The 26,823-nt window shown below is 33.2% G+C and overlaps 1 protein-coding gene across 1 annotated transcript; it reads right to left on the bottom strand.

Annotated features, from left to right (window-relative positions):
* Positions 1–353: 353 nt before the first annotated feature.
* LOC136025296 (brachyurin-like) lies at positions 354–23,620 on the bottom strand. The gene is made up of 6 exons (XM_065701187.1): positions 23,463–23,620; positions 18,326–18,479; positions 12,286–12,454; positions 7,047–7,216; positions 3,324–3,559; positions 354–597 (listed from the first exon to the last, which is right to left on the bottom strand). The coding sequence occupies exons 1-6, from the start codon at positions 23,499–23,501 to the stop codon at positions 427–429; spliced, it is 939 nt and encodes a 312-aa protein (XP_065557259.1). The 5' UTR covers positions 23,502–23,620; the 3' UTR covers positions 354–426.
* Positions 23,621–26,823: the final 3,203 nt, after the last annotated feature.

Genomic DNA, 26,823 nt, shown 5'->3' on the forward strand with positions numbered 1-26,823 from the left:
ACTTTCAGAAATTAAATAAAAAAAAAAACAAGTTTTTTTAAATGAAAGTAAGGAGCGACATTAAAACTTAAAACGAACAGAAATTACTCCGTGTATGAAAGGGGCTTTTCCTCCTCGACACCCCACTCCTTGCGCTAAAGTTTGATTCTTTCTCGCAACTCTACTTTTTAAAACACTAAAAAACTTTAGCGTAAGGAGCGGGGTGTCGAGGAGGAAAAGCCCCTTTCATATACGGAGTAATTTCTGTTCGTTTTAAGTTTTAATGTCGCTCCTTACTTTCATTTAAAAAAACTTGTTTTTTTTATTTAATCATCATTTTAGACTGTCTTTCTATCAACTCACGAACTAGGAAAGAATTCATCTAGGATTTATTGAGATACTGGGAAGTATAAGACTTGAAATTCCATAAAAAGAGTAAAAGAAAAATTAACCAATGACTTTTGCATTGCTGGCAATCCAGTCAAGGTAAGCAGTAACACGCACGAATGCTGCTGGGTAGTCTTTTTCACAGCCAGCTGATGAGCCAAAAGAGGTAATACCCAAAGTCTTGTAGGTACCGTCAGCCATTAGGTAGTTAAGTGGTCCTCCTGAGTCACCCTTAAAAGAAAACATAAACTAAAAATAGATCCTTTGAAGGGATTGCATTCTGCTTAATCTTCTAGAAAAATTACTTTTTTTCCTATAGAGAGACACTTTAATATCAGTTAAATATTTATAGGCAATAGACTTTTAAGTGCGCTAAAGCACTAAAACAAATTTACTGGTTAGTTTATATACACACAGACACACACATATATATATATATATATATATATATATATATATATATATATATATATATATATATATATATATATATATATATATATATATATATATATATATATATATATATATATATATATATATATATATATATATATATATATATATATATATATATATATATATATATATATATATGAAGAATGAATGAATGTATTCAATACCCATCAATGGAAAAACAAATGGAGCATAAAAAACAAAACAAACAAAGCACAAGACACTAATTAATCTGAGAAAAAAAAAACAAACGAAAAAACACAATCAGAAACAAATGCAAATTACTGCTTTAAAACATTAGCCCACGGGTGGGTCTTGACATATGAATTTTACAGGTCAATTTGCGACAGAATCGCTTCTTCAGGGTTGGTACCACTGTACTGGCGCGCAACATACCTATTACTTGTCCATAGTGGTAAACGCAGCAAAAGCTTTGCACACTTGTAGTGAGCGTAATTATAGTTTATCTATAGCCGTAAAAGTGTACCAAAATGGGCTAAGGTACAGATAATGAGGCAAAATCGTAGCATTTTATACCTGGGCCAGACGACGATCATACTTTCGCTTATTCGCCACTATACAGCTATACGTAAAAGAAGACCGGTTCTGAAAATTAGAGAGCAGTAGCCGACGTGTCTCTAATATTGACAGTCCAATAGGGAGGCCCAGATATACAATAACGTCCACAAGCTCAACAATAGAATCACCAAGTGTGACGCTCCGACCATTATCTTATTTCGTGTTAAAAAGCAGCAATTTAGACTTTTCAGCATTGAACTGGAGTCCAATATGGGCATACTCTTGCTGCAAATTGATAAAATTAGCTTCTAGCCTAAAAACGACAAGCCGAGGCAAAAGAAGAAGGTTTGTCCCACCTCCTGAAAAATTTCAAGAAACAAAGGTGGTCACCAATGACTACCATACCTCGGAAAATCAAAAATCTTGACTAGATAAATCTTTGGAAGAAAAAGAATTTTTTCCCAGCACCTGAACAATTAAAACAAACAAAGTTTCTGTGATATTTCTTTCATAACGACAGAAGGCAAGCCAAGGCAAAAGTCGAAGCTACAATAAAATATGTATCAATATGGTATCAATACTATCAACGGTATTCAATACCTTTTGAAGCCCGTTTGGGCATAAAAAAATTCGATATAATGAATATTTTACTTTACTTAACAGTACTTGCAGCAGAACTAAGCATTTCCGTCTCACTCGATATCTAAAAAAAGATGTTAAATGAAGACCTTCCACGACACACCTTTCAAGTAAAATAAATGTGTTTTTTTCAAATTTTACTTGAAAAATCAAATTCAATTTACCCTTAATTTCTTTTCACTCATAGCCATAATTTGCATTGAGGCAAAGGGGGCAAATACCCTTCCCAGACTTAGATTTGCACTCCCCAAACACCATTTTGCCTCACCACAGACCCCTGTTTGCCCTTCCCCTCCTAGCTGAAAGTAAAATATTTTTTTTATATATAGATAATTTTATAATAATAATTATATATAGATAAAACAATTTTATGTAGCCTATATATATATATATATATATATATATATATATATATATATATATATATATATATAAATATATATATATATATATATATATATATATATATATATATATATATATATATATATATTTATATACATATATGAATATATATATATATATATATATATATATATATATATATATATATATATATATATATATATATATATATATATATATATATATATATATATATATATATATATATATATATATATATATATATATATATATATATATATATATATATATATATATATATATATATATATATATATACATATATATATATATGTATATATATATATATATATATATATATACATATATATATATATATATATATATATATATATATATATATATATATATATATATATATATATATATATATATATATATATATATATATATATATATATATATATATATATATATATATTCAAGTAATAATTAATTGATTTCTTAAGTAAAATTAGCCGACTGTTCGGCTTATTTCTGAGTTGAAAAAAGCCAAACATGGGTACTAAATTTGTCCTCATCGTTCCTATCCAAGTTCTTCGTTGATCACCAAGAGGCTTCTTCCAGGAGGGCGGCGAAAAATGGACTAAGTATTTCCGCTTCAAATATTCCTTGGTTTATCAACAGACCTGCCATCCTATATATGCCAGGAATTTCTTTTCTTAAGTTCACTGTGTCAAACTTTTGAAGCCAATGCTCTCTTTATTCAGAATCCTGTAAGGCGAACATTGTCAAAGTCTCTTAGCACTTCTGCATTAGAAGCTTTTTTAGAGGAAACTATACTTCTCTGAAATAGTATTGACTAAGAATAAACAAGGTGCATGTAACGTAATAGTTGACATAAAATATAAAAAAAGAATCAAATAGTAATCAACCCCCTAACTTCCCATAAAATAAAATAAAAACGATATACTAACATTGCATGTGCTTTTTCCACCAGTAGTATCAATGCAAATCTGGCTATCAGTAACAATGCCGTAAACAGCATCACAATCAGCATTGGTCATAACTGGTGCGTCAACCTCACGAAGAACTGGTGAGATACTGTTGGTGCTGTCTGAAGGACGGCCCCATCCAGTTGGGGTAACCATTTCACCAACGAAAGTATTTCCGACATCATCAGAGGTTGGCAAACAAACTGGGCTAATTGTTTCTGAAATAAAAAAAAAAAAAACTTTTCATGACGTTGATCAAAAACCTTTTGGTATGATTTATATTTACCCTAAAATGTAAATATTAGCCCCCTGTTCCTGTGAACTATATGAATAAAGATTGCTCAGCTGATGTTGGTATTGATAAAACTGCGTTGATGCCTTATCAATACGCTTTAAAGTAAAATTTTGGCTCACTATTGATTTGTGCTTAATGTTTACAATACCATTTGAACCGTTTAAAATTGGATGTCTGCTGAAGGTCAAAATTAGGTTTACTTTGATACAATTTTGTATTATTTTGTTTCAATTTTCTTTTGAAATTAGTTGTAATTTGGTGCAATTTCGTATTATTTCCAATACAATTAGGTTTTTTCATACAGTAATATGACAGAACCGTGCTTTGATTTCATTAGTTAATGTCCGTGACGTATTTTTGCAAGCCACAGGCTTCTAAAAATAATTCACCACTTGGTTATAGTAAATAAAGCCATTAAATTGAACAAGAATCTAAATTTCACATTATTGGCTATCTTGCTTGAAATTTGAAGCCAGTAAAAGAAACACAATAGCTACATGATTCATTTTGCGTTCTTAGTTTTGGTAGCAATTACGTTCATATATCTTACAAGAGAATAAAAAAGCTGAAAAGATTACTTTCTTAGTTTTTCAACGGTTACCAGAAACCATATATTTACAAAAGAAGGTTTTTCATACATCCAAGATGCACCATAACATTTCTCATGTCAAAAATTCTATTCCCCATTTTTTTTTCAAGTGAGAAAGAAAACATAATATATAAAAAAAATCCCAAAAATTGCGAGAGAAGAGGGCAGGGCCAATCGACCGAATGTCTGATTATCAGAAAGCTATGTTTAGGAGGATGTGCTCCGGAAGACATTTATTTAACCGCGGTCAACATACTGTCCTTGGGAGTTAAAATCATAAAAAGTATTTAAGAAAATTCCCAAACATTCTGAGAGAAAGGGGCGAATCGACAGAATATTTGATTATCAGAAAAATTTAATTTTTAACAAGACGTACCAAATAACCAGTTTATTTAACTGCAGTAAACATAGACTCCATGGAAGTTAAAGCCATAAAAAGCGTCTTTTTTCCCACTATTTATAATTTTTCTTTGGTGAACGCAGGGGAGGTGGGGTGGTCCTCATGGTTTCGTCGCCTTGGTAATCTATGTGGCCTGTAATAGAGGAGTTGTCATGACCTGAACAATATGTACTGTTTTTAATTGGTATTTTAATTTGCTTTTTTATTTTTCCAAAAGTATCTTACTTCATATTTGTTCGTCTGAATTTCTTTCAGTTAATTCTATGTATTCATCAAGGCTCACGTTTTCCTCTAGTTCCTTGAGTAGCTCTAATTAAATTAAACCTTCAAAAATTTTACTTAAGGCTCTTTTTCGAGGATTCTCAAATGCTTTGTATGAGATAAAGAAAATAAAAGGTGTTTTGTAGGACATCATCACTGAATAATAACAGACAGTGACACAATCATCCTGCATAGGTTAAAGTTGGGAAAAGACAAATCTTAATTTTCTTTGAGGCAATTTTAAGTATTTGTTTTTGACAAACTTTATCTTCCGACATCCTTTACATAGGTATATAGACAATTCACACCAAAGGAATAAAACAAATACAGTTAAACGGACTTCCAGAGGTGCTTAGGGAATCCAGGAAGAATCACCAGTCATTCCTAATTGCTGCGGCCGCCAAGAGATCTTCCCATTCAAGGTTGGAAGGAAACACTGAAATTTGAGAGGTTAGTCCAGTAGCTACTCTGTAAGGTGTTGTTGGGGTATCTTTTCTTTCTGGTACTGCGAGGCTGCCACTAGAAGACGATCTTAAGCAGTTGAGTTTCGGGCATGTGAATCACATGCACGAGATACCTCCATTTCCAGCAATTAATAACTGCAGCAATCAGCGGCTAAGACGTCTTCTGTCATATATAGTGTTCGTTTTATCATTATTTAAGAATTAACGACGCTTCCTGACTACTAAGGTCCCTGTGTCGGCCCTGCAGTTCATAGGCAAGTGTATTCTCCTGATGATCCCTTGTGTTGGATTGTTGCCTCTGGATTATTTGTCTTTACTGTTTTTATTGTTTGGTAAAAGACGACTTATACTTATTGACGACATGATTGCCTGTCCATGGATTATTCTTTATGGTTGATTGTGTATGGCTATGCTGCTTGACCTATGTGATTGTATGGATGAGTAGGGTTAAGACCTTGTTCAAGTGCTGGTCTATATTAATCACTAATTTAGGAAAACAGTCTTCCTTTTCTCCTTCTGTCTCCTTTTTTTCAATGCGTTTGTGCTGTTGCATTGGTGATTTCTCTTTTCGTAATATTTCAAATACAGCTTAAATGCATTTCCTCAAACGCGGGGAGTTTCTTTCCAAGGTTTGGTTTATGTACCAGGTCTCAGAACTACAGCAAGGCGTCAAAAGGACGTTGCTTTTGAACCCTTTTCAAGACTCTTTTAAACACTGTCCACTTCGTTGTAATTAACTAACTTTTGTGTGTGCTGGTTTTCCGTGCTTCTTCCTCTCTTTACTTTATGGTATCTTTTTTTTTGCACTTGTAGTGGGTATTAAATCTATTACCACTTAAGGAGTTTGTTAAACGTGCTTTGAAAATTTATTCAGATCAAATTTTATTTTTAACCATAGGCAAAATGAATATCTGACAAGACTGACTGCAATTTTCTGCTAAAATATTCACTGAAAAATAAATCAGTATCAATGAGCAAAATATGAGTTTTGGTGTTTGGGTAATGTTTGCTGGAACAAACTGAAACATGTTATATAGATTTCTTATGAATCTGAGTTAAAGCTTGTTACCTATGTCTATTTACCTCACGTACCATTTGTCTACGAAAAAAGAACATTTGACGGGTTTGGTAAAGAACATTTACCTCATAAGCCATTTGTCTACGAACAAAGAACATTTGACGGTTTTGGTGTAAAGATGGACAATTTTGTTTTTCATTTTTACAGATCCTACTCGTCGCCATAAATAAACTACTGCATTTATCTGTAAATTCTTCAATTATGTTTTTAATTCATGGATTAGCTAAGATGCGTCAGTATTTAAAAGTCTTCAGGAAATATATCTAGACAACTCATTTTTTTATCATTGGCAGATATAGAGTAAAATCTCGGGGGTTTGGGGCAAGGGCACCAAAAAGAAAAATATTGGGGGCCCTATGTGACAAAGTTCCAAATAATTGATCAAACTGACACATTTATTCTAAAGAAGAGGGAAAAAAGGAAAAAAACAGGGAAAGAGGGTGCCAGAAAAATCATAGGGGCCAGGACCTCTTGCCCCCTGGATATGCCAATGTTACTTGGGGATGATTTCGAGTTGATGAAGTGATTACAAGTAAATATAAGTAAGAAGTAATCGGTAAAGACTGATTAAATTAACCAGTTGAAGCTAAAGGATAAAAATTCAACTAACAAACTAACCGGTGAAAGTAACTGGTTCTGGGAGTCTGATAACAGCAATATCATTTGAAATTAAAAAGGAGTTGTATCTGTTGTGTTGTTTGAAGTCGCTCGTGGTAACCTCAATACGTCCCGCCTCATTTCCGTTGTTAATTTCATGTGCTCCAAGGACAACGCGGAAGAAGGAGGCCCTGAAAATAAAAACACATTTCTTAAATCTCCTAGGTAACCGTCAGTAACCTTCAAGCACTAAAGAAGTTTTACATTACCAGTATAGCTGCCATTAATGCTAAACATAAATTATGCTACCAATACTTACTTCAGTTTGAGTTCAAAAGCCAAATATATCCCTGTATATTGTTTCACAAAAAATAATTTGGAAAATATGTGAAGGGTAATATTTGTGAAGGCTTGACAGCTGTAATCGGACCAATGATGAGGCCTAATTTATTAAGAAAGCCTGATTAAAATTAATTTTATTAAGAAAATTAATTTGCTTTTTTTTTAGGTGCGCGCTTTTTATTATTAAACTAATTGTTGACCGTATAATCAATCTTATAATGAAAAAAAGGCAGCAAAACTAAATTTAAATTAAACAAAATTTTTCAAATTAATCAACATAATTGTCAGCATTGTATTTAGGTTCCAATATTTAGCTGAATCCATGATTAACAATTCTAATAGATTGATTACATCAGTCTGAGCAAGTTGACATATTTTCTATTTTCAAGTTTGACATATTTAAAACACTGGAATAAAACCAAAAAAAAAAAAAAAAAATACAAGCTCCAAGTACGATTTCAGTAAAAAAAAGCTTCTTTTTTCAATTGAAAGTGATAAATAACATAAAAACTGAAACAAATGGAAATTATTATATTTATGATATGAATAGATTTGAAGGGGATAGCCCCTTCTACAGTATCTCGCCCTTCACGCTAAAGTTTTTCTCATAACTTTTGAAAAAGTTTATTGTTCTAAATAAACGGCACCATTGCTTCAGGAGTCATTCTTAAATAATTGGAACGAAAAGTCAAACCTTTTTTTAGTCAGTCAGATCATTTTTAAATAATGCCGAGAAATCTGGATCTCCCCTCCACCGCGGAAAATTACCTTCCCTCATGGAAATTCCCTGCACGGTAATTTCTTCACACGCAAAATACCCCTCCCCTCACCAGGAAAGTTCTCTCCAGACAATTCCATTCTAGCCTAAGTTGCCCTCTGAAAATTTTCTTGCTGACGACTCCAGCTGATTTTTTTTTCTTAGCACACTTTCATTTAAAAATAGCTTAATTTCTGATTGCTTTTAAAATCATATCAGAAATCCCCCCATGTAGAAACTTCTTCCTGAAAATATCCCACCACCCTCAAGTAGAAAGTTGTAAATTTTACAGTTCCTTCTGGAGAATCTACTTCGTGGAATTCCCCCGACTACGGAAAGATACTCTAGATAATTTCTACACGGTAAAAATTTGTTCTCGGAAAATTCCTCTTAGCAACTTTATATGTAAAATTGAGTCAGTAAATAGAAAGTAGAAAAAATAAAAATAATTTCCTATAAGGATTCTGGCAAATTTCCTCAGGGTAAAATTCCCTTGTAAAGTTCACCTCCCCCCAGAAAATTTCCTCCTAAAGAAAAATTATTTCCATGGAAAATTCCCAGCCTCCCCCCTCACAGAAAAGTCATCCCCCTCCCCAAGAAAATGTCTCTATATTTCCTTTTAGCAAATACTATACGTAAGCAACAGGCACATTTCACGATTTACAGACCTTTCCTAAGGGGCTGTAGGGAGAGGGTCATGTTATCCCCAAGGACATAGTATCTAGGCTTCCAAAGTGTGTTGAACAAAATGGTTACCTCAAAATTTTAATCAGATGACTTTAAGGAAAAAGCGAGTGGGGGGGGGCCAGTTACCGTCCATCATTTTGGTCAGTTGAAAAGGGATCTAGAACTTTTAATTATCGTTCGAACAAGCCCTATCGCGATATTCTAGGAGTATTGGTTCGATAGGATCACCATGAGAAAAAAAAACAACAGCAACAAAAATATACTGAACACGCATCCATGATCTCTCTTTTGGCAAAAAAAAAAATACAAAATTCCATATTTTTGCAGATGAGAGCTTGAAGCTTCAATAATTCAGTTTTCGGATACGCTGAATATGATGGTGTGATTTTCAGTCACTTGTTGTGATTTTCTTGAGTTTTATGAAGTGTTTCCCCCTTTTTCAAAAATAACGCAAATTTTCTCAGGCTCATGGGTTCGGATAGGTAACAATAAACTGAATGAATATTATATATTTGGAATTAATATAATAATACAATTCTTTTGATATATCTATTGATATCAAAATACCATCTTTTAAAATTTTGTTACTATTGAGCCGCGTCGCTCCCTACTTAGAGTTGGTTACCACGAACTGTTTGATAAGGATAAACACATACTTAAAGATTACTTTTTGCGGTAAAGGTCCTATCCAGTCTTGGACATATCCTTCCAAATGCCTTGTTTCTTCTCGTAACTGGTGCAGATCTTCCCTTTCGATATTAGCTGGGTATAGGCTATTGCAGTACTTGGGTTCACAAACTCTTAAAAAACTGATTTTTGAGAAGTGTAGTGTCCAAAAACACATATTTGAACCCACTCTACATTTCATTTTCAATATTTTATTCGTTATTTGGTCTTTCTTAGTCAATCAAACAGTTCGAGGTAACGAACTGTAGTAAGGAGCGACCCGGCTCAATAGTAACCAAAACGCTAAAAAATTGAATTTTGATATCGATAGCTACATCAAAAGAATCGCATTTTAATGCTGATTTTAAATATATAAGTTTCATCAAGTTTAGTCTTACCCATCAAAAGTTACGAGCCTGAGAAAATTTGCCTTATTTAGGAAAATAGGGGAAAACACCCCCTAAAAGTCGTAGGATCTTAACAAAAATGACACCATCAGATTCAGCGTATCAGAGAACCCTCCTGTAGAAGTTTCAAGCTCCTATCTACAAAAATGTGGAATTTTGTATTTTTTGCCAGAAGACAAATCACGGGTACGTGTTTATTTGTTTGTTTATTTTTTTGTTTGTTTTTTTTCCCCAGGGGTCATCGTATCGACCAAGTGGTCCTAGAATGTCGCAAGAGGGCTCATTCTAACGGAAATGAAAAGTTCTAGTGCCCTTTTTAAGTGACCAAAAAAATTGGAGGGCATCTAGGCCCCCTCCCACGCTCATTTTTTTCCCAAAGTCAACGAATCAAAATTTTGAGATAGCCATTTTATTCAGCATAGTCGAAAACCATAATAACTATGTCTTTGGGGATGACTTATTCCCCCACAATCCCTGGGGGAGGGGCTGCAAGTTACAAACTTTGACCAGTGTTTACATATAGTAATGGTTATTGGGAAGTGTACAGACGTTTTCAGGGGGATTTTATTTTGTTTAGGGGTGGGGCTGAGCAGAGGGGGCTATGTTGTAGGATCTTTCCTTGGAGGAATCTGTCATGGGGGAAGAAAAATTCAATGACAAGGGCACAGGATTCTCTAGCATTACTATAAGAAAACAATGAAAAATAAACATGAAAACGTTTTTTCAAATGAAAGGAAGAAGTAGCATTGAAACTTAAAACGAACAGAGATTATTACGCATATGAGGGGTTCTAAAAATACTTTAGCATAAAGAGCGAGGTATTTAGGAGGAGATAAATACATTGCTCTTTATGCTAAAGTATTTTTAGTAATTTCAACTATTTATCCTACGGCCTTTCTGATTCAGGGGTCATTCTTAAAGAATTGGGACAAAACTTACGATTTAATGTAAAGAGCGAGGTATTAACGAGGGTACAAACCCCCTCGTATACATAATAAAAACATAAGGTTATGAAAGTTTGTTACGTAAGTTAATTCTTAAGTTACGTATATTTTTTACTAATAAAAACGTTCGTTAAAAATTAAAAGTTCTAGTTGCCTTTTTAAGTAACCGAAAAATTGGAGGGCAACTAGGCCTCCTTCTCCACCCCTTATTTCTCAAAATCGTCTGATCAAGACTAAGAGAAAGCCATTTAGCCAAAAAAAGAATTAATATACAAATTTCATTTTAATAATTTATGTGCGGAGAGCCAAAACCAAACATGCATTAATTCAAAAACTTTCAGAAATTAAATAAAAAAACTAATTTTTTTAGCTGAAAGTAAGGAGCGACATTAAAACTTAAAACAAACAGATATTACTCCGTATATGAAATGAGTTGTCCCCTCCGCAATCCCTCGCTCTTTACGCTAAAGTTTGACTCTTTGCCACAATTCTACTTTTTAAAACAATTAAAAGCTTTAGCGTAAAGAGCGAGGGATTGCGGAGGGGACAACTCATTTCATATACGGAGTAATTTCTGTTCGTTTTAAGTTTTAATGTCGCTCCTTACTTTCAGCTAAAAAAATTAGTTTTTTATTTAATATATAAAAATAACGGTGTTAATATGATGAACTTAAAAGTCATCCAATAAACCTGTATTATTATGAAGGCCCATTCCTCTTCATTGCTCGCTTTCTATATTTCATTTATGCGACATTTTATATTTATTTCTTCAAAATATTTAATGTTTTATTATTTTTCATATATATATATATAAACGCTTAATACATAAATATAGTTATCATAATTATATCTATATTTATTCTTTCTTTTATTCTATATTTTGAAAGTAAAACAGTTCAAAATAGGGATGATACCTTTTTATTGACAGTGAAATATAAAATTATTTAACTGGATATTTCGAACACATATACAGTGTTCATCATCAGCAGTAAAACCATAAGCAGTAAAGCAGTAAAATCATCAGCAGTTTTACTGCTGATGATGAACACTGTATATGTGTTCGAAATATCCAGTTAAATAATTTTATATTTCACTGTCAATAAAAAGGTATCATCCCTATTTTGAACTGTTTTACTTTCGTCATGGAAAGGCAGTGTGGTCTTCGAAGTTATCTATTATATATTTTATTAGGGAATGATTTAGTTAATTAAAGAGGAATAAATAAACTTTTCTTGTTTTATTAAGGAATGATTCCTTTAATGTCCAGTCAAGTTAAGAAATGAAAAGAACTTGCTCCTGTGGCAAATACTTCGTGTTCTGGTGAATATCTTTGACTGCTATATTTCTGGTAAACATCTTTCTTAAACATTTCATAGAAATATGTGACAGATGAAACTCCCCCAGCTGTTCTTAGAGCTTTCGAAATAAAGAGAGTTAAATTGTAAATATAAACTTACCCATCAGTACAGTGAGCGGCTGTAAGAACCGTTGTGTCAGAAATCAAGGAACCACCACAGAAGTACATACCGTCAATGTAAACACCTACTTGCCACGGCCAAGAGTGGGGAACCACTTCCTGGCCACCAACAATTTTTGCTTCAGCTCGGTTGCCATTACCACAAACAGCTGGAATTGTATGATTCTTTCAATTGTAATTCAATTATTTGAAAAAAAGTGAAAAACCTTCTAAGCACTTGAATACAGGGTCCTATGGAATTCACTACTGTAGCTGGTAATGTAAGTGGTTAAACTTGTAAACTGTAACTTGTATCTAGTAACTGTTGCTCGTGAGAATTCCAATTGAAACTTACTAACTTCTATTTTAGTATAAGTGGAAGCAAACTAGCCCGTATAAAAAATCAAATGTTATATTCCTAACATTGTTCACAGATCTCTTATATGACAAACTTTCGACATAAATATTTAAGTTTTTTCAAAACAAGAAAGAAAAGATAAAGGAAGCAAAAAATAGGAAACAAGATATTCCTGAGGACTCTTAAATATTTGTATAATTATATAAACTTGAATTACACAATATACTGGAGACTTAAAATACGGAATTACATTATTTTTCATTGACCACCGTGGGCTAAGATGTGCCATGGTTCTTTTTCTCTTTTATATTTGAAAATTCTAAATTAAGGTCTCTTAATATAAACCCTCATCAGCACATTTAGAAATTATCAAGCATATGCATTGGATCTCAGCCCCCTCCCTCCAAACGTAAGGAAAACATACAATTTAATTAACAAAGTTATGTTTCAAATACATATATAAAGGGTTGGGGAGTGATAAAGGGATTGTGCGCCCTCTTAATACTGTCAAAAAATCTTCCTGCCGAAGAAAGCATGCCAAGAAACAGGCGATTAAGAGTGAACTTGATAAGAGGCCTTGGCTATGTTAGTTGGTTCTAATGGTGTACGGAAGTCAGCGGTGACCCAATCATTTAAATAGTACCCTTATATTATTTTAGCCAAGCTAAGCGTGTCTAGATGGCCTTGACGCCTGAACACATTTTATTTTGTAAATAGCATATCTTTGCTCAGGGAAAGAATTTCAAAATCCTCATTCCGAAATTTAATATTTTATCATTAATCAAGTAATGAATTTCACAAATGAATTAAAAATAAGAAAAAAAAGTTACCGTGGTTAACTACAAGAATTTAAACACGGGAGAAAATACTAAAGTAACGAACCACAAATTTCTATTTAAGTTCAATTCCAACGATCGATAGTGGGTCTATTTGCAAATCCCGGTCTGGTTTCACTGCAACCTTCAATTTATTTTCTGTAATATGCAAAAAAGAAAATATTTGTAACATAGTTCATTTTAGTAAAGCACCAAATGCGCAGTTGGCCTTGTGCTTTTACCATTAAAAAACGGGCAACAGCCAAATTCTTATTTGTAGCGAAGAATATAGGTGTCTTGAACAGTTTTGGAAAGAGCTAATAACATTAAACTCAATTCCCATGATTTTTGGAATAAAATACCGTTAATAAATTTTTTGGATGGAGGGAGGATATAGTCATAGAGGGAGGTCTGGGGTTCAGCTCCCATGATTTTGTAATAAAATATCGTTGATAAGCTGTTGTGTTTTTTTTTTGGGGGGGGGAGGACATCTCCCATGATTTATTATTGATAAGTTTTTCGGGGGAGGGAGGAGTATCAGGACATGGAGGACTAGGGGTCAGCTCTTATAAGTTTTGGAATAGAATATTTTAATAGGCCTAAGTTGTTGTTGCTGTTTTTTTTGTTGGAGGATTGAACCAAGTAGGGCCAGGGATTAGTTACTATAATTCTCAGAATGAAATACCATTAACAATTTTTTATTTTGCTTTTTCCTTTTTTTGGGAAGGGGGTCAGGTCCTGGAGAGAAGGCCACGGGTCAGCTCCCTTATGTTTTGAAATAAAATATTGTTCATAAGTCTTAATGGGGGTTGGGCTTATCTGATCTTTTATCTATTTTCAAAACCCTCACATAAGAACCTTATATTCCCCAGGGCATAACGTATAACACTTACCCCCGGGCTACAGGAGTTGTGTTTACCCTGGAATTTTTATTACCTGATCTTTTGACTTATTTTAACAAAAAGGCTGTTGCAAAAATTCGATCGGATGAATTTGAGGTAAAGAGGGCAGGAGGGCTAGTTGGCCTGTAGTCCCTTTTGATTCTTTTAAGGGACCTTGATCTAGAACTTTCAATTTCCAATCATTTGAATCCCCTTCGTGGTTTATACGACCTCTTCCATAAGAATCTTATATGCCCTTGGGGCACAATTTACAACCCCTATGTCTCCCGGGCTACGGGGGGCATATTGACCCCGAAGGTTTTTTTTATCTGATTGTTGGACTATTTCAAAGAAAATGGCTATCTCAAATTGATGGGAAGCATTTAAGGAAAAGAGGGTGTGGGGGGAGGTTATATCCTCTGAACAATTCAGTTTCCAATCAATTGAGCTACCTTTAAAGTTTATATAACCACTCCTTACATAAAAAGCTTATATGCCCCAGGGGCAAAACTTAAAACACTTGCCACTGGGCTTTGGGAGGTTTGTGTAGACCCCAGAGTTTTTATTATCTTATGTTTGAACTATTTTCAATGAAATGGCTATCTCAAATTTTTATTCGATGGTTTGGCAGAAAAGGGTGTGGGAGGGATTGTTGACCTCTGATCTCTTTGTAGTCTTAAAAAGAGAACTAGAACTTTCAATTTTCAATCAAGTGAACCCCCTCTGAAATTTATTCGAGCAGCCTTTCCATAAAAACCGTATATGCTCCAAGGGCATAACTTATGAAGCCTGCCCATGGGCCCTGGGGGACTGTGTCGAGCTCGGAGTCGGATTAATTTGGGTAAAAAAGGGCATGGGGGGTTATTTGCCCTCTGATCACTTTTGACTCTTAAAAAGTACGCTATAACTTTCAATTTCCCATAAAAAGAGCCCCTTCTAAAGTTTATACCACCATCCTTTCCATATGAAGTGCCTCTGGGAAAAAATAAAACACTGGGGCCTTATGGCTTTGGGGCTGGTGGGGAGGAGGCTAATTGTTTTTTAACTGTTTTAAAAAGTAAAATTGAGAGAAAGGACCAAACTTTAGCGTGAAGAGCGGGACGTTGAGGAGTTAAAAGCTTCTTTAATATAAGCTTCTTACTTTTTTCGCTTCTTACTTTCAGTTAAAAACTTTTTTTTTCATTTAATTCTTTCCAAGACAGTTCAAGACAAATGCAGCTTCACTACGAGCAAGAGTTTGAATATCGCCCCTTTTTCTAACTGTATAAGTCCAAAACCTACTGCGCCACTGGCAGTTCACTGAAAACAAATCATATTATAAAAAAAATTTTTTTACTCATTACAAAATTGGAAACAAACAGAAACTGGAAGTACAAATGAAAGCCAAAACGAACAGAAATTAAATAAACAATCATAGCAAAACGAACATACAATAGGTACTGATGAAAGTAAAACAGTTCAAAATAGGGAAGAAACCATTTAATTGACGGTGAATAGATACAAAAATTATTTAACTGAATATTTCGAACACATATACAGTGTACATCATCAGCAGTAAAACTCACCTGCTACTATCACCTACTGCTATCAGCAGTTTCATTCCTATTTTGGACTGTTTTACTTTCGTCATGGAAAGGCAGTGTGGTGTTCGAAGTTATATAGGTACTGATATAAACGAACAAATAAATCTTTAAACGAGTGAAACTCAAAATGAATGTTCAAATCAAGCTTAAAACGAACAAAAATCACTATAAACCACAGTTTGGGTTATGCCTCCTAATCCTACTAAAAAAGCCTTAAGCCTACTGTGCCATTGGCAGTTTACTGAAAACGAATTATATTACAACATTTTCTTTTGTACTCAATACAACATTGAAAATAAATATAAAGATTACAGTAAAATTAAATAATGCATTGATAAGCTTTCAGTTATTAATATAATTATATTTCTCCATTATACATCATTATTCATTCATTGTACATCACTATATTTTATTAGTTCTTTCCAAGACTATTTAAGACAAATACACCTTCACTACGAGCAAGAGTTTGGATACTGCCCCTTTCCTTAACTGTATTTCCCTTACAATCGGCAGTTTACTGGAAACGAATCATATTATAAATATTTTCTTTTGTACTCATTACAAAATTGGAAACAAACCTAAAAATTACTGTAAAATTAAATTATGAACTTATGAGCTTTCAGCAATTAATATCGTTATATATCTTTATTATATATCATTATTTATTCATTATACATCACTATGTTTTATAAGTTCTTTCAAAGACTGTTCAAGACAAATACAGCTTCACTTCGAAAAAGAGTTTAGATATTGCCCCTTTTCCTAACTGTATAAGTCTAAAACCTACTGCGCCATTGACAGTTTACTGAAAACGAATTGTAATACAAATATTTTCTTTTGTACTCATTACAACATTGGAAATAAACACAAATATTACAGTATCATTAAATTATGAACTGATGAGCTTTCAGCAATTACTATCATTATATATCTTCATTATATACCATTATATATGCATTATATATCACTATATATTCTGATGATCTTTCAACAATTAATAGCATTATATTTCAAACATTTAGTTTGATTTTATTTGTACTTTCCAAGACTTCTCAAGGCACATTTAGTTTTCAGTAAAGCGGCAATGAAGCAGTAGATTTAATGACTTTTAGAGTGAGAGAAGGAAGCAAAACCAAAACTCTTGTTTGTAGTGATTTTCGTTCGTTTCAAGCTTGCTTTGCATATTCAATTTAAGTTTCACTCGTTTTAAAATTTATTTATTCATTTATATTTGTACCTACGGTATGTTTGTTTGCTATGATTGTTTATTTAATTTCTCTTCATTTTAGGTTTCATTTATACTTCAGTAGCAAAATACTTTTAATCGTGTTAAGCTTGGTTTACATATTCAATTTAAGCTTTACTCGTTTTAAGATTTATTGATTCATTTATATTAGTAACTATTGTATGCCGTTTTGCTATGATTGTTATTTAATTTTTGTTCGTGTTGGGTTTCATTTATTCTTTAATAGTGATTTTTGGTCGTTTTGAATTCAAGTTATTATAGCTTTCTATTTCTTCTGATCTCAAGTTTAATACAGCCTTTACTTTTCTTTAAAAAACTTGTTTTTCGGTATATATCACTATATATACTGATGACCTTTCAACAATTAATAGCATTATATATCAAGCATTTAGTTTGATTTTATTTGTACTTTCTGAGACTGCTGAAGACACATTTAGTTTTCAGTAAAGTGCCAATGAAGCAGTAGGTTTAATGACTTTTAGAGTGAGAGAAGGAAGCAAAACCAAAACTCTTGTTTGTAGTGATTTTTGTTCGTTTGAATCTTGCTTTGCATATTCAATTTAAGTTTCACTCGTTGTTATTTATTTAATGTTCGTTATTAGTTTTTCGGAGTTTTCTTTCAATTAATTTTTTAAAAAGACACTACTTTAAACATTGATTAATTTGAATACTTATGCCCAGCTAGGCATAATGCCAAAAAGAGGCAAATGTCCACAATATCAACGCATTATCTAAAGCCAAGTAAGCGTCGAGTACATTACGTAACCATATACATCTTTAAAAGTTAGGAAAAATAGTGAGCTCAAGCTTTAGTGCCAAATTAATAAAAAAGAAATGTAATGGAAAAATCCGCAAATTAATCAAGGTGGCTACACTGATTGAAAGCCAGTATTACCCTAAATTCTTTATAATTTTGTAACAAACAAAGTTAAATACTCAAAAACCATGGTTTCCATGTGTGAAAAGGTCTAAGATGGGTTAAGGGGGAAAAATGTTTCAATTATGACGTCCTAGGTATTATATATGACTGCTGGGAGAGCAGTTGCTGTTTTTGGAAAAAGCTAAATTACGACCATTTGGTATTACAACGCTTACTAATTTATTGTATTTACTTATTTATTGTTTCACTTTCTATAGTAGTTAATAAAAAAAACTTGCCACGGAAGTTTTTAGCATCAGATGGTATTTCGTATGTTTCTTGTGGCTCGTCGTGTTTGATAAGCTTTAGAGTATGAGGTGGGACTTTGGGTGTCCTGAACTTAATCTTGCTCCAGTCAATATCCCTGTAGGGCCGGTACGGGGAAGCAAGTGCCTGTAAGATATATACAATTCCATAGAAAACTGTTAAAATTGATGAATACCGGACGAAAATACTATTTAATTTCACAGAGATTTTATCCTAAAATTGCAGGCTTAGAAATTGCCAATTAAATGGGTAACCAACGGATTTGTAGAGGATAGATTAAGAACCCTTTGAGGTATTGCTCTTCAAGGTTCTTTTAATATAACCAAAATATACAATATATTAGGTATCTCGAGGCTGAGAGTATAGCTCGAATGCAATTGAGCTTCCTTTAAACAACACTAAATATGCACAAAAATTAAAAATAAATAGTTCTCTTAACCAATCTTGGCAGAAATAAATAAAAAACAAATCTCATGCCGTACAATACCATTTCCATCCTCCGCGCACCATTTTGAGACACAATTAAATTTACAACTTAAAAACAAGTGAGTCATAAGGCATCTGGAGGCCTCATGGGCGAATCCCGGAGACCAATCCAATACTCAAAAAAATAATAAACATCCTTAAAGAAAAGAAAAAAAACATTTTTTATATTATTTAGATTTATAACTTTCAATCAGCACTCTTTTCAACTTCCGTCTTATAGCATCTATGCTTACATTAAAATCAATCTCATTTTTCAATCTTTCCCAATGTAGAGGAATCAAATACCTCAGGCAAAAACGCGACCTCTCTGTAACTACCTTAGGAGTCCACAGATTATATTTACCACGGGTTTCAACTTGTGAAGATGAAGGAGAAAAAATAAGACCCATCGATGCTAAATATCTGGGGAGCTTTTCTCGTTCAAGCTTAATCTTAAACATAACACTTAAAAATTGAATACTTTGCCAAACAGGAAGAATATTATGAAGTGAAAAAAGGGTCTCTGTTGTGGATTTTAAGGGGAATTTTGAAGGCGATGGCAGAAAAGGTTTAAGGATACGAACTACTTTATTTTGGATAGTCTGTAAAGGGGTAAAATTACTTTTAAAAGTGTTAAAAAAATAATAGATGCATAATCAAAATGGGATTGCACAAGGGAAATGTAAAGGGATTTAAGAGTGCAATATGGAAGAAGGTTTTTCAGTCTGCACATTATACCAACTTCACGGGCAGACTTGCTCTAACCAAATTGATTTGCTCTTTCCATGACAAATTCTCATCAAACACAACTCCCAAATATCTTATCGATACAACCCTTTCAATAACAGGCTCAGGTTCATTCGCAGAAAGGGAAACTGATTCTATATCTGGAAACTTGTGACCCGTCCTTCTGTAAACAATAAACTTCGTCTTCTTTTTGTTCAGAAGTAGTCTATTATCAGAGAGCCAAGTAGACAATCTATCATATGTGGAAGTTAAATTGACCACTAACTCTTCATGAGATTTACCAGAAACGGTTGCTGCAGTGTCGTCAGCAAACTGAGTGTCTATAGAAGAAACTCCAGTAGCTGAGCACAAATCATTAATATAAACTATGAAAAGCAGAGGTCCTAATACGGATCCCTGGGGAACACCAACCTTATCTGACTGCTGTAAAGAATAAGATCCAACATCATTATATACAAGTATCTGCTGCCTCCCATGAAGATACGATTCAAGTAACCTAAGGCAATTACCACGAATACTAGCATTCGAAAGCTTATACAAAATAATTTGATGAGAAATGGAATCAAAAGCTTTCTGTATGTCTAAAAATATAGTTGCAGGCGTTTCGCCACGGTCAAGACAATCACTAGTATGTTGGACAAAAATAGCCATAGGATGATCACTGCAATGTTCTTTTCTAAATCCAAACTGAAGTTTAGAAATGTAATCAAATTTCTCAAAAGAAGAATAAATTCTGTTATACAGTGTTCGCTCTACAACCTTCGAAAAAGCAGAGAGTATCAATATAGGACGATAATTAGCAGGAAGCCTCGGGTCATCACCTTTATGTAGGGCCACAAATCTTGCTGATTTAAATGTTGAAGAATAGACACCAGTTACAAATATAAGATTAATAATGTGGCATAACACCGGTGATATAAATGGGAATATTTCTTTGACCAATTAGTCGAAGATCCATCAAGGGCTTCAGATGAACCGTTCTTCATTTTAGATCTGATGTGTTTCAGTTCAATTTCAGTGACCGGGGAAAGGAACATGCTTTTATCAGAGGGAGGGGGCATGTGATCTTTAAATAAATCATAATTATTATTTGGAGAAACATGAGATGCATTAGCTGTTTATTCACCGATTCTTACAAAATGAGCATTGAGCAAGTTCACTATTTCCTGCTCATCGAAAGAAAAAATACCATCACCACGTAACATTTCATTCGGAAATGAAGATTTCTGAGACCTTCCCAACAGAGAGTTAATAAGTCTCCAAGTGTGTTTTTGATCCCCACGAGCTTCTAAAAATGATTTTTCAAAAAATCTAGCTTTTGCTTTCCGAATTAACTGTGTAAGGATATTTTTATACTTTTTAAACTCTTCTTTATTTTTAGTAGATGGGAATGACATAGATATTTTAAATAGCTTATTTTTTTATTGAAATAGAGTGTAGAAGCCCGCGTGAGATCCATGGTTTTTTAGGGAGTGTACATTTTTTTATTTTAATGCGCCATTCCTTGTGCTGCACCATTCCTTCGTCTGCACCTGCACAACGACTTTTTTCGGTAGGTGATGAAATTATTACTCGGAAAAGAAACATGCTCGGAATTGGTATGTGTGAAAAGCTTTTGCTGTTGAAAGGGGCAAGAAAGCAATAAAAAATTACGATGAAACTGTAATGACAGCTCTTTGTGATTTTTTTTCTTTTATATCTTAATTGAAGAAAAATTCAAGTAAAATCGAAACACTTGGGTACTTAAGTACTGAAGTATTTTTTCAAAAGTACTTATTACTTAATTATATTTTTAGAGAAGTATTTAATACTTGTACTTAAGTAAAAATTTCTCTGAGTATTTGGTACTTCTACTTAAGTAAAAAAAAAAGTACTTGGTACAAAACTGCATGGTAGAGTAGAGGTCTTAGTGGAATATTTGAAACTGACTTCTATTTCAAAATTAAGGATTCAGAAATAAAGTGAAGTGGTTTTGGAAAAATTGCTGTTTTTTCCTTTAAAATTTGTGCTTCACGAAATTTGGACCAAAAAACTCAATTCATTTATGCACTTATGAATTAATAACAGACCAGTTTCATATTTTACCCTTTCCCCTTTATTGTTCCAACTTGCCCTTATTTTTTATTAGTATTTGAAGTTTTGTGCACATTTTCTCTACTTTATTTGCATTTTAGGGTTCCATCTTTAGTTGTGTATAAGATAATATTGTTTCCCTGAATTGTCAAAACAATTTTTTTTTTCAATAAAAATTTTAGACTTAGAGATGTTGAAGAAAAAGTATTAGAAAGGTTTTAGGAAGGGAAGAGGAATTATCAACAAAATTTTTATTCTTAGATTAATAATTTAGAAGTGCCTGAGCAATGAAACACCTTTAGTCCTCTGTTTTATAATTTATGAGCAAGCGTTTGAATCAGCTGATGGAAGAGCTTTATCGAAGGCTTTATCCTTATATGGTACACCGCACAAAAAAAAAATTAAAGTTGTGAGTGGTATTTATGAAAATAGTATTGCTGGGTATAAGGTAAGAAATAAGGTTAGTAGCTGGTATCGTAATAAATCGGGAGTTGAGCAGGGTCGTGTTTTATCCCTATTTATATGAATGATTTTAGAAGGCTTTATATTAAGGAACACAACAAAGACAATGGAAGAACACGGAATAAAACAGGGAAGTAAAATTCTCCTAGACTAGTCATTATGCTGGTTATATAAGTGTCTTTTATGAAGGTGCTAAGAAAATGAATGAACTTTTAGAGGTTTTGCGAGTTAATGTGCGAAAATAGGTGCCTGGAAAATCAACAACCTTTCAAAGGTTTTGCGAGTTAAGGATATCAGAAGCTGCAGTAACGACAGCGGTGAAGTGTGTTTCCAAAGTATGGGTGCTCCGAAAAGCGGAAGTAGATATTTTCCAGAAAAATTGCCTACGGATTGTTTTGGGTATCAGACTGACTGAACATATCTAGAACTGTAGATTGCATTAATATTACGATTCACTCCCGCTGTCAAGAGCTATAATTAGAGAAAAGTTAGGATGGATAGGGTGAGTTCTGTGGATGAAGGATGACAGATAGCCAAAGACTGTCCCTTTAGGCCAACCGTATAGGGCGAAAGGAAAAAGCAACTGTTTATGTATGTTGATGCATACTTTTTTCTGTTGAAAATAGTTCAGTTTATTTTTTTTCTAGAAGTCCGCACGCTGATTTTTTCTGGCATGAAAAGCCACGAGTTTGAGAAAATTTGTTTAGTGGCTTAATTTTGGTAGATCATCTTTCATGTAAGTAACGTCACATGGCTATGAGTCTCTCCTCTTGAGAAGATGCTTACGTAAGAATGCTATTAAATGAAGACAATAAATAAAATCTTTATTATTAACAACTAAAAAAAATTCCTTTTAACTCTTGAAAAATTCGAACTGTGTATAAGCGAAATCACAAGCAATTGACAAGCGAGATGTGTCAATGTAGTGACAAGCAAAAATCTTGATTCTTAGGATATCATCAGCGTCACGACATAAAATTTTAATAAACTTTAAAATCCAGTGCCGTATCTTTTAATTATTTTAATGAATCATACGGAAAATACGGAACGATATGGAAAATGTGAGCAATATATTAGATTATTCTGCTTCTACTTCCAAAAGAAAAAATATATTCTACCTCAGTAAACCCATTAAAAACTATATAGTGATTATTAACATAATGTGGATTCAAATTATACTTACTTAATAAAAAGTGTATTTCTACAAACATCTGGCATAAATTAATTTGATCCTCACATATTTTTAATCCTTCGCACTTATTATAAAACAAGTAGGTTCAGCAACTTTGAAATGGAGTAAATTCTAACAAAGTATTCATTTTTTAAGCAAGTATAGTCTCTAAAACTCATAAAATATCTTACGGTAACCGCCAAGAGTAGAAGAAGAGCGAATTGTTTCATTTTCAAATCCCACTAAAACAATTCAATTGAACAGCAATATTTATATTAATTTTCCACTGATAAAAGTGTCTATTTTCGAATCCGGTTGATATTGGTTCGTAGAAATCAAAGTAAACAATAAGAAACTAGAAAATTTATACTGAACTTTATACAGCAAAAACTCTTCATCAAAAAACAAATAAAGATATATTTTGGACAGATGATAAAATGCAAATATAAGATTTTTTCAGGTGCGTAGTTTGAACAGGGATATATATAATCTTCTTTGAGCTGTTTATTCAGAGTGATTTCCCCAGAAACATAACTTTATCTACATCTTTTCGTTTATCTACACCTAAAAGAAGAAAGTTCTTAACTTCTTGCCAACGAATCCCTTAAGGAACAGTCAGAAATTGCAATGCAATTTCAAGTGAAAGCCATGAGGGCCAAATATGGCTTCATCAAACAGTTCGAGAAAAAGAAACTGTTACTAAGGAGTGACCTGGGTTAACAATAACCAAAAATCTAAAGAAGCTTTGAGCCTGAAAAAATTCACCTGATTTTTGCAAAGCGGGAAAACACCCCCAAGAAGGCAATTGATCGTGATGAAAATTACAACATTTAATTCAAAATATCAGCGAATCAATTCAACACATCAGAGAATCAACCCTATTGATGAGGTTTCAAGCTCCCGTCTACAAAAATGTTGAACTGGCATTTTTTTTTTTTTTTTTGACAGTTAAGATCACCAATGCGTGTTTGTACGTGTGTTTAATTTTTTTTTCATAGGTGTGACCCTATTTAACAACATGAGAATTTCATAGAAAAACATAAGATTTCCACACAAATGGAAAAGGAAGTTCTAGGGCTCTTTTTACGTAGGAAAAAAGATTTAGTCATAGCAAAGTGGTGTTTTCTGACATTTACTGACATAAAACTATAATCAGGTCATGACCAGTGGCGTCGTTTGGCAGGAAGCAGAAATAGGGGAGTCATTTGCCCCCCCCACCCCAGATAACATAGAGAAAAAATTATTTGAACATCACCCTTTTTTGTTATTTTTTATTAAAAGATGAAAAAAAATACAAAGTGCTTTTTTTTGGGTGTGATGTGGCACTTTATGACTGCTTTATTTAGCCAAATTTATAAAAAAAAGCAATTAAATATGAAAATTAGCTTATAAATGAGCTCATAATTAGCTCGCAATCATAACCATGTGTCCGGCCTATCCTTTCCATTTCAAAAATGTCTCCATTAAAAAAATATATATTAAATACAAAAAAAAGCTTTTTTCAACTGAAAGTAAGGAGTGACATTAAAACTTAAAACGAACAGAAATTATTCCGTATATGAAAGGGACTGTCCCCTTTTCAACGTCCCGCTCTTTACGATAAAATTTGACTCTTCGTCTCGGTTCTACTTAAAAAAGAAAATAATACACTTTAGCCTAAAGAGAGGGACGTATAAATTATTATAAAATCCTATAAATTAAATTACCTACAAATCCTATAAATTATTAATTCAGAATAAGCGTGTCTGTAAGCTCAGCAATGTAAGACGGCCAAAATTTCGGTTTGTTAAACAGTACTACTGCTACTACTACTACTGCTAACAACTAACCGCAGCACCAAGCCGCCTGAGGCCAGCATATTTGACCACTGTTATCACTGTTCCTTCCAAAATTCTAATCTTGATTAGCAGACATATCTTCCTATTTTCCAAACATTTTTTAATTTTGAAAAAAACACCCTGAGCCTTCGATATTATACTTTTAACACCTTCAATGCTCCCACCGTCTTTGATAATAATACAACCAAGGTAAGAGAAGCTACCATCCTGATTAATCTTTTCGTTACCCAACGTCACCTTTAAATCATTACTTATTCCTATCCTTAGTAACTTTGTCTTCTAAACAATAATTTTCAAACCAGTTTCAGCAAACTGATCTCGCAAAACCTATAAAACCCATTCATTTTGCTCAATCTTTCATTTAGGATGCTTAAATCATCAGCAGAATCTAAGTTGAGGAGATTTTTCCTCCCCATCCGATTCCAAAGTCTCCCAGTGCCATTCCTGTCCTCCTTAAGACAGAGTCCATCAAGATGATCCATATAAAGGGGGATACGATACAACCCTGCTTAGCTCCTGATTTAATACAAAACCAGCAAATAACCTCATCTCCTAGCTTAACCGCTGCACTTTTAATCTTGTCTATAGCAAAAATCACTTTAATGTATTTTCTGGTATACCATACACGGATATGACCTTTTCTAAAGCTCCTCTATCAACAGAATCGACCGCTTGATTATAATCTATAAAACTGAGGACCAAAGGTGTTTGACAACTAAGGTATTTCGCAATTATTAATCTAAGAGTGACAATTTAATCGACACATCCTGTACATCTTGTAAAACCACACTGTTCTTCTCTTAAAACTTTGTCTAAAGCTTCTCTCAGTCTAAGAAGTACCATATTACTAAGTAATTTGCTACCTAACGAGACCAGAGTAATGAATCAATAATTATGATACTCACTTTTATCACATTTCTAATACAGTGGTTTAATGAAGGTTTTCCTAAAACCGTTAGGTATTTCCCCTTTTTCAAAAATCATAGTCATTATCTTCAGTAGCAAATTTCTAACCTCAGAGCCACCATATTTAAGAAACTCATTTACCACACTATCAGCATCTGGAGTCTTATTATTTTTTAATTATTTTAGTACTGTCACTATTTCTTCCTCAAAAAACGGTCTTCCTTCGCATCCAAAGTATTAGAAACTTTTTCATTTTCCTCTATATTTTTCCTGCAACTCTATCTCGGTTCGGAACATTCCCAAAATGATCTTCCCATCTCTCTTTAACTCTTGCCTTATCAATTATTGTTGCCCTGTTCCTATCTTTAACAGGGACAAGTCTAGATTGACTACTCCCTCTCAATTTATTAACATGCCAGTAAAATATTTTACTATTGTGCTGTCTAGCTCTATCTTCCAGATCCTCGGTAATTTTATCCATGGCCTCCACTTCACATCTCCTTAGTTCATATTTTAATGCTTTCTCCACTTTCCTTACATTCCTTTTGTTCCCATATGTTCTATCACTCAGATAATTCTTGTACAAATCCCCTTCCCTCTCTATTAAACATAAATCTTTTAAATATAAAGCTTTTTCACTGATATTCCTAGCTGCAGTCTTAACTTTCTTCTCTAAGACACCATCAGCTTTTTTACAAATTTTTTTCAAAAATTATTCCAAATATCTTCCACATTGTCAAACTTTAAACTCTCAAGTTTAGTATTAAATTGTTCCTGGAAAGTTTCTCTCAAATTCTCGTCCTGGAGT

Source organism: Artemia franciscana, chromosome 3 (genome assembly GCF_032884065.1).
Source record: "Artemia franciscana chromosome 3, ASM3288406v1, whole genome shotgun sequence".
NCBI lineage: Eukaryota > Metazoa > Arthropoda > Branchiopoda > Anostraca > Artemiidae > Artemia > Artemia franciscana.